This window comes from Macaca nemestrina, chromosome X (assembly GCF_043159975.1).
Source record: "Macaca nemestrina isolate mMacNem1 chromosome X, mMacNem.hap1, whole genome shotgun sequence".
Lineage (NCBI taxonomy): Eukaryota > Metazoa > Chordata > Mammalia > Primates > Cercopithecidae > Macaca > Macaca nemestrina.
Window position 1 is genome coordinate 36,860,138 of NC_092145.1, and position 8,570 is coordinate 36,868,707.

Below are 8,570 nucleotides of genomic sequence, written 5' to 3' on the forward strand. Positions count from 1 at the left end.
ATACCAGCTACTTGGAGGCTGAGGCAAAAGAATCGCTTGAACCCGGGAGGTGGAGGTTGTGATGAGCCCAGATCATGCCACTGCACTCCAGCCTGGGCTACAGAGTGAGACTCCGTCTCAAATAAAAAGGGTCAGAGGCAGAAGGGCCCTCCCAGTCTCCTTTTGGCCATGAGGGTAAAGGAGGCTGAGGCTTAAGGTAAACATTGAATGCTGTGGGGAGAAGGGAAGGGAGACTGGGCAGACCACAAGAGACTGAGCCTCCACATCCTCCCCCAGCAGCTGTATGTGGCTCCAGGAGGGCAGTGTGTGTGGGGGGGTGGTTGTAAGGTCAAATGGTGGGGTCATGAGTGGAGCAGGGGCCATAAGCCAGGGAGTAGCTGAGAGCCTGTTACTGGAAAGAGAAGCACTTCACGCCAGGTTCTTGGCATGGCAGCCCAGGGAAGACTTCTTGTAGTGCCTGGCTACCACTCCTTCCTCGGGGCCTCAGCCTGAACCCCCTTTGTCCCCACTGAGTGGGCCATCAACTGCCAACATAATCAGAACTCCAACACCCCTCCATGGGACCTTCAACCTGAGCCAGTTCTGGTACAACACGGCCCAGAGACCGGTTTGAAACCCTAGGGTCTATGATATCTCCCAGCCTCCCTGTCCCAGTCAATGTAGTTGTGAATTGACTGGGCACAGCACTCTCTCCTCTCCCCTGCCTATCCAGCCCTGTGCTTCTCCCCGACACACCAGCACTCACTGCTGCATACTCTATCCTCTCAGCTCCGTGGAGCCCCTATTTCCGGCAGACCCTACTCCCTGAGGGTCCCAAATCTGCATATTCGTTTCACACTCGACCCCTGCCTTAAGTGCAACAATCTCCACCCCACTCCCCAGCCTCGTCCTGCTCGCAAAAATGGGGACCTAGGCACCTACAAGAAACATAGGGACCTTTGGGGCCTGAGGTCACACACAAGTCCTCTTTTATCACCCTCCAGGATGAGACAAGGAGGTGGTCCCTCTTTTCTCTCCCTCTCCCATGAATGCCCTTAGCTCTGCTCACATAGAGTGTGGAGATTCCTGGCTTTCCAATTCCCATGTTCCTTCACATGCCCCAGCAAATATATTGCTTTTCGTGCCTCCCAAGCTAACTTGCAGTCCGTGGGGTGCTGGTGTCCTCTAGCACATAGCTTCAGAGTTTACAGGGGGAGGTTCTGCACCCTCAGGAGCTGAGCCTGCTAATGCTGAGCTCCCGTGAGTGGCTGCTCTCTTTTCCTTAATTGGGGAGGGGGCAGAAGGTGTCCCCTCTCTTTTCCTTAATTGGGGAGGGGGTAGAAGGTGTCCCCCGTCAGACACCTGAGTATATCAGAGAAGAAAGCACTGGTGTTTTGTCAACAAGTGGGTGTCACAATTTGACTCTCTGAGCGAAGGGACAGGTTAGTTGTGGTAAGGGGACTCTGTCCTTTTACCTTTGGGAAATATTCTCAGCCCATTTCTTATTTTTTTTTTTTTCATCTGCAAAATGCGGTTGATTAAAAACCCCACCTCAGAGTACAACTCCCTTTATTTACTATATATTTTTTTACTTCTTCCTAAAATAACAGCACAGACACAATAAGGTAGATGCTGATACATATATTTATTGACATAGAAAGCAGCTCACAACATATATTGTTTGGTGAAAAAATACAGAGTATAGAACAGCACTTATATTTCATCACTTTTATCTATACATATATCTATCTGGGTACATAGGTATAGGGAAATATCTAGAAGGGCACTCATCAAAGGGTTGACCATGATTACATAAGGGTGGAAAGATTTGGGTAATTTGTACTTCACTTTTTGTACTTTTTTTATTGTTCAAAGATTTAACAATAAATTATACCACTTTCACAAAAAATAAAGCTGTCAAGGAAGTGAGCACACACAGAAAACAGACCCGTAGGCTGCAGGGAGAAGGAGCAAGGACAGAGGTCAGGCTATCTCCCTCCAATGTGCTGGTATCCAAGACCCTTTCTCCTCCACCCCAAAAGATAGCCACTTTGTGGATTAATTCATGCAGTTAGAAGCCCCGCCCCCACCCCAACCCAGTTTTCCCACTACTGGATGCTGAATATAGGTAAGGGTTCACTGAAATCTGGGAGTTGGTTCCTTAGAGTGGCTCAGAGAAGTCAATGTATTCGCCAAGGGCCCCTCTTGACCTCTCCATCTCGGTATGGGTCAGCTCCTGCAGGGTGATGATCAAATTCTCAAAAACCTGGACCTTGTCACTCTCGTTGTCACAGGCTTCTTTTGAGTGACCCTCGTCACCACAATAGGAACAGCGGATTGCGTGTTTTCGCTTCCTGGCTCTACGCATCTCCCCGGGACCATTATTCTTATAGCCAGAACCACCACTGGTGGAAGGAAACTGAGCCCTAGAATTGTGGGGGGAATCAATGACCAGCACTTCATCCTGAAGTCTGGCCCTGTCTCTGAGGGGAGGGGCACCCCAGGATGGAAGTGGAGGGTCCTGAGACTCCACCAGGATCACATCCTCATCGGAGTCGTCGAGGGTATCATCTATCTCTATTACATTGCAGTCAGCACTGCCGATCACTATCGGTGGGGAGCCCTGAAACGCCACAGGGCTGACTGCCCTCTCCACCATTGACTCAGACCTTTTTGGCCGCTTCCGTTTAATAAAAGCATCATCCCAATCCTCTTCCTCCCTTACCATTCTGATTAACTCCAGAAAATCGGGAAGCCGCTCCTGCTCATTTGCATACATCCTGAGAAAATCCTTAAGTCTGAGTCGGAGGTCCCTACTCAGCTCACCGCCTAAAAGGAGCTGCTGCAAGCGAGTCCGGTTTGCATCTTTCTCAGCTATGATGCCTGCCTGAATAGCGTTCTGGAGCTGCACCTCTAAACGGATCACGTAAAGGGAGGTTTTCTCCCCTTGAGCTTGTAAGGTGTTAAAAAATTTACCATGGGCAGTCACACTGCTTTCAGACTCCCCAAACACCAATTTCATGGCTCGCAAGAAATCTGCCACACTTAGGTTAGGGTTGGTCGCCTGAAGCACACGCATGACCTCGCGGGCAGGGCCCCTAAGGGTTTTCATCAAGCGCTTGAGCTTTTCCTCCTCAGACATACTCCAATCTGGCAGGACCCCATTGACTTGGGTCAGCCAGTTTTCAAAGGTTTCTTCCCCCTGGGCTGGCACCACCCTCCCCGAGAACAACTTCATGTTTCTGTCTGCCATGCTGGCCATTATAGGACCGAGACTTCTCCCCAGGGACCTCAGCATGGAATAGGCCCAAGGCGGCAAGGGTGCGTTCTGCCGCCGGCTGTTACCGACACGTGCAATGATGCTAGCCATGACTGACGACGATAGGGTATCTGAATATAAGATGCCTAGACTTTTTAGAGAAGCTTAATCTGCAGGCGGGAGAGGAGAGGGGGTGGCTCTGCGTTCCTATCTCAGCAGGGGCTGTAAAAAAGAAAGGGGAGCTGGTTAATAAGGGAGCAGGCTGCAGCTGCATTCTCTCCCTACCTGAATATCCTGCAGTACATTTTATATTTGCCCACTACCCTAAAAATAATCCTGTAGGAGACTGGCACTTACAACCTCCCAGAGCTACCCGATGGCTGCGTGCTAGCAAGGTGCTTTTTGCAGCCACATCCATCCCTCCCACCAGTCCTCCAACAGGGAGGGCAACTGTTGCTTCAAATTCTAGGTGTAGCAGTGTCTGGAGCTGATATTGGGCTCTCCAAATAGAGTACAATGATCGCAGATTTGTGGAAATAAAATCTCATTAACCTCATGGTCTCTGGTCTCAACCACACCCCCTTCTCAAAGTGCCCCCCACCCCCGTCTCCTTCTTTATTTCTCAGATTCTTACACGAACTCTGAAACAAGAGCGCGCCTTTATTTCATTTCCAGCCTCTGCAACCAGTGCCCTCCGTGGGAAAGCTCCTCTCCGGGTACGGTCAACCTCTGTCCACAGGGGGTCGCAGATCCGGGTCCTCGAGGTTTCAAGATTGCGCCACAGCGGAGAAGGCCAGAGAAGGGAAGGGTTAGTAGCAGCTTCACCCATCATCCTGCTACCCCAACCTCCGCTGTTGCCAGGCGAAAAATTCTCTCTGCCCCCTCCTGACTATAAGCCAGAGACCAGCCCCCCACCCCCAGCATTACATCTCCCCCAGGAAGCCGTCGGCCTACCAGCTCTGCAATCAGCTGCACAGAATTGAAGTTCAGATGCGGCTTTGATGGCCTGCCACGGAGAAAGGGAATAGGAGTTGGACACACCCACCCACATATTCCTCCCAGAAAGAGATGAGTAGATGCAAAGGAGGTTCGAAGCAAACAGCTTGAGATTCCTACCCACCCCCCCCCCGCCCCACCGCTACCCCTCGCCTCTGCCCCCCACCCCCAAATCCAGGCAAATCTTACCCAGTCCGCAGTATCCAGGTGAACCCCACCTCCTCCCTCAGCGCAGCCGGGCCAAGAGAGTACTCCTACCCCTGCCTCGCAGTCACCGATTCTCCAAGCGGGGCGCCGCCCAGTACTGGTGGGTCTTCCCCCACCCCTCTCCCCGCCGGGCAATCGCACCCCCCTTCTTTACCTGTGCTCCGCTGGTGGGCAGCTGATGCTCCCGCGTCGCCAGCTGTAGATTCCGCCTTCTGGTCTCCTCCGCCCTGCAGGGGGCAAAGAATTGAAGCCTCCTTGGCCGCTAAGCGACCAGGGGCTGCCCGAAGGAGCTGCTTCGCAAGGCCGCCCAACCAGGGGTAGCCGAGACGAGACAGCGCGGTTCCCAAGGCAGCCGCGGCGGCTTTTATCCTGGGCCAGCTGAGACAAAAGAGCGTGACGAGCGGGCCAGTGCGGCCAATCAGCGAAGTGCGGGGGCGGACGCCCGGCACAGCCTTGGGCAGAGGCGAGTTTTCGCCCGAGGGGGCGGGGGCGCAGCAGGCCCGCGGAGCGTCAAGTGCAGCTTGATTAGACCTATGGAGCCAATCTGCCTGTTACCCGGGAATTTGCGACTCTTTCTTCCTCCCCCAACCCTTCCCTTCTCCCTGGGCTCAACGCTACATCTTAGGCTAGGTGCATTAAACACGAACTGGGTCCAAAATCAAGTGAATAATAAAAGCTCTTCACCTTGGTATAGGAGAAAGAGGGGGAAGAGGGGAAGGGGCGGGAAGAGCATTAGCACGTGCATTGCGGAAACAGGCTTTCACAGACATCTCCTCTTTTATTGTGAAGGAAGTATCAGTATGTCCATTTAACAGAGCGGAGAGCTGGAGAACAAGGCTCTCAACCAATACCCATTCAAGTATGGGTGCAAAACATCAGAGTCATTTGGGGGAGCTTGTTAGAAATGCGTCTTCTGGCCCGGCGTGGTGGCTCACACCTGTAATCCCAGCACTTTGGGAGGCCGAGGCGGACGGATCACGAGGTCAAGAGATAGAGACCATCCTGGCCAACATGGTGAAACCCCGTCTCTACTAAAAATACAAAATATATATATATATATCAGCTGGGCATGTGGTGCGTGCCTGTAATCCCAGCTACTCGGGAGGCTGAGGCTAGAGAATCGCTCCAACCTGGGAGGCTGAAGTTGCAGTGAACCAAGATCGCACCTCTGCACTCCAGCCTGGCGACGGAGCAAGACTCCGTCTCAAAAAAAAAAAAAAAAAAAAAAAAAAAAAAAAAAAAAAAAAGAAAGAAAAGAAAAGAAAAAAAGAAAGAAAAAAAAGAAATGTAGGCTCTGGGCCCCAATTCTGGTGAATTCAGATTTACTAGGACTAGGGGTTGGGGTGTGGTTTTATATTTAGTATTTTATTATTATTATTATTATACTTTAAGTTCTAAGGTACATGTGCACAACGTGCAGGTTTGTTACATATGTATACATGTACCATGTTGGTGTGCTGCACCCATGAACTCGTCATTTACATTAGGTATATCTCCTAATGCTATCCCTCCCCCCTCAACAATAGGACCCGGTGTGTGATGATCCCCTTCCTGTGTCCAAGTGATCTCATTGTTCAATTCCCACCTGTGAGTGAGAACATGCGGTATTTGGTTTTCTGTTCTTGCCATAGCTTGCTGAGAATGATGGTTCCCAGCTGCATCCATGTCCTTACAAAGGACATGAACTCATTCTTTTTCATGGCTGCATAGTATTCCATGGTGTATATGTGCCACATTTTCTTAATCCAGTCTGTCACTGATGGACATTTGGGTTGATTTAGTATTTTTAACCAGCCCTACGGTTGGTTCTGAGGTGTAGCGAGGTTTGTGAACAAGTAAATGAGCCTGTCTCCAATATCTGTCCAAAGGTATCTGTGGTGAAATGCAACTCCAGAGCAGATGTGCCTACCTGGAATCCATGATCTTCCTGAAATTGTATGCAAAGATTTTGGACTCTGTGTGAAGCTAAATAATGGCCACCCAAATGTATCAAGTCCTAATCCCTGAAACCTGTCAATGTTACCTTATAAAGTAAAACGGTCTTTGCAGGTGTGATTAAGTTAAGGCTTTTCGACTTAATTTTCCGGGCAGACTGAAATCTAAATCGCAAGTGCCCTTATAAGAGAGGGAGAGTCGGTGCACCAAGAAGAGAAGGCAATGACCAGAGATTAGTAATGTGGCCATAAGCAAAGGAATACTAGCAGCCACCAGAAACTGGAAGAGGCAAGGAATAAAGCACAGTCCTACTGACACCTTGAATTCAGCCCAGATAAACAGATGTTAAGCTTCTGGCTTCTAGAACTGTGAGAAATTAAACTTCTCTTGTTTTAAGCCAAGTTTGTGATAATTTGTTACAGTGCTGTCTTAGTCTGTTTGGGGTGCTATAGCAAAATACCATAGACTGGGTGGTTTATAAACAACAGAAATGTATTGCTTATAGTTCTGAAGGTTGGGAAGTCCAACTTCAAGGTGCCAGCAAGGTTGGTTTCTCCTGAGGCTTCTCTCCTTGGCTTGCACATGGCTGCTCTCTTGCTGAATCTTTTCATGGCCATCCTCTCTGTGCATATGTGCCCCTGGGGTCTCTCAGTGTGTCCAAATTTCCTCTTCTGATAAGGACACAAGTCAGATTGGGGCCCACCCTAAGGGCCTCATTTTTACCTTAATTACCTCCTTAAAGGCCCTGTCTTTAAATACAGTCACACTCTAAGGTACTGAGGGTTAGGACTACAGTGAATTTGGGGAGAACATAATTCAGCCTGCAGCACTCCATTTTCCCTTACTTCTGGTTCTGGGGAAGCAAGCCTTCCTTCTCTCATGTAAAGTGTGGTTAAAAGACTCCTGTGGGAACTTTGCGGGGTCAAGGCCACGTGCACTTGGACTGCGCAAGTGCAAAGGAGTTGCTTGTTCTTGACTCCTGGTGTTTGGAAGTGAGTGAACAGTCTGATGCCTTTCAGCTGCTGTTAGGTTCAGCTTCAGCCTGCCAAGGTACTTTACCTGCTTCTTTCTGCCTTCTTATTTCCAACTCCAAAACCTAGAACTCCTTGGAGTAAACAGTCTACATTTTCAGACAAAGCACCTTCATCTCAGGGGCATGACCTTTCTCTTGTGGATGGAACACTGGAATGGCGGTGGTGGTGGGTGGAGAATTTTGGAGGTGCAGAGAAGGCAGGTTGCTTACTTCACACAGTCGGGGGTGATGCTGGTAATAGCTTAGGGGTTTTCTTCAGACTCTTGCTTCTGCTCCCCAATACTATGACATCTGACCCTGGCCTCTAAGCAGAATCTTGTTCTGCATTTAAATTGGCTTTATCGCCAAATCAGGTGTTCTTCAGTTGGACCTGGTGGCATCAGAAAGGACGAAGACTGTATCTCAGAGCTGTGCAAAAAATGTTGATTTTGTAAAGGTGCCTGGGTTGGGTCATCAGAACCAAGCAGAAGTCTTTTCATATAGGGCTTGGAGGACCATTTGCTAAACTGGCTCCAGTTGGATACAGAGCATACCTTATCTCTGGCCTCATATTATAGGAGAGGGGTTGGGGGTAAGGGGGCTTCCAATTACAAGAATTCTAGCTCTGGTGGTTCTAAGGAGACCACATTTCATTTTCCAATTGCCAAAAAAAAAAAAAAAAAAACCAAAAAAAAAAACCCCTTCAAATCCTGAAGGTTCAGAGCCAATGCCTTCAGTTGAAAGAATAATAACTCCCTTTTGTTGCCTTCAACCTCTGTGCCAGGAATTTTCCATCCTTATCTCATATAAATGCTTCATCAAACCTATTCAGATAGGCATTGTTATTCCACCAAGGTTTCTGAGAGCATATGGTCACTTCAAACTCGGGCTTTGGCTCACGGATATCAAAGACTGGATGGGGGTGCTTGTGGGAGATGCTGCACATATTAACCTGGCATTCTAAAGGCAGCATCACTCACAAAAGTTTTCAAAAAGAGGATAAAATAGTTATTTTTAGACAAACAAAACAGATTTTGTAACCAGCAAACCAAGCTAATGGAAATTCTTAAGTATGTTCTTCAGGAGGAACATGACCTTAAAAGAAAGAAATACAGGGAGGAATGAAGAGCAAAGAAAGTGGTAGTACGTGGGCAGTGTAAGAGAACATTGGTAGAAGAAGAA

The 8,570-nt window shown here is 49.0% G+C and overlaps 1 protein-coding gene across 1 annotated transcript; it reads right to left on the minus strand.

The window, feature by feature from the left end:
• Window positions 1-1,605: 1,605 nt before the first annotated feature.
• On the minus strand, window positions 1,606-4,779 carry LOC105468381 (zinc finger CCHC-type containing 12). The gene is made up of 4 exons (XM_011718497.2): window positions 4,596-4,779; window positions 4,193-4,244; window positions 3,873-3,996; window positions 1,606-3,460 (listed from the first exon to the last, which is right to left on the minus strand). Exon 4 carries the CDS (start codon window positions 3,347-3,349, stop codon window positions 2,141-2,143), a length of 1,209 nt encoding a protein of 402 aa, XP_011716799.1. The 5' UTR covers window positions 3,350-3,460; window positions 3,873-3,996; window positions 4,193-4,244; window positions 4,596-4,779; the 3' UTR covers window positions 1,606-2,140.
• Window positions 4,780-8,570: the final 3,791 nt, after the last annotated feature.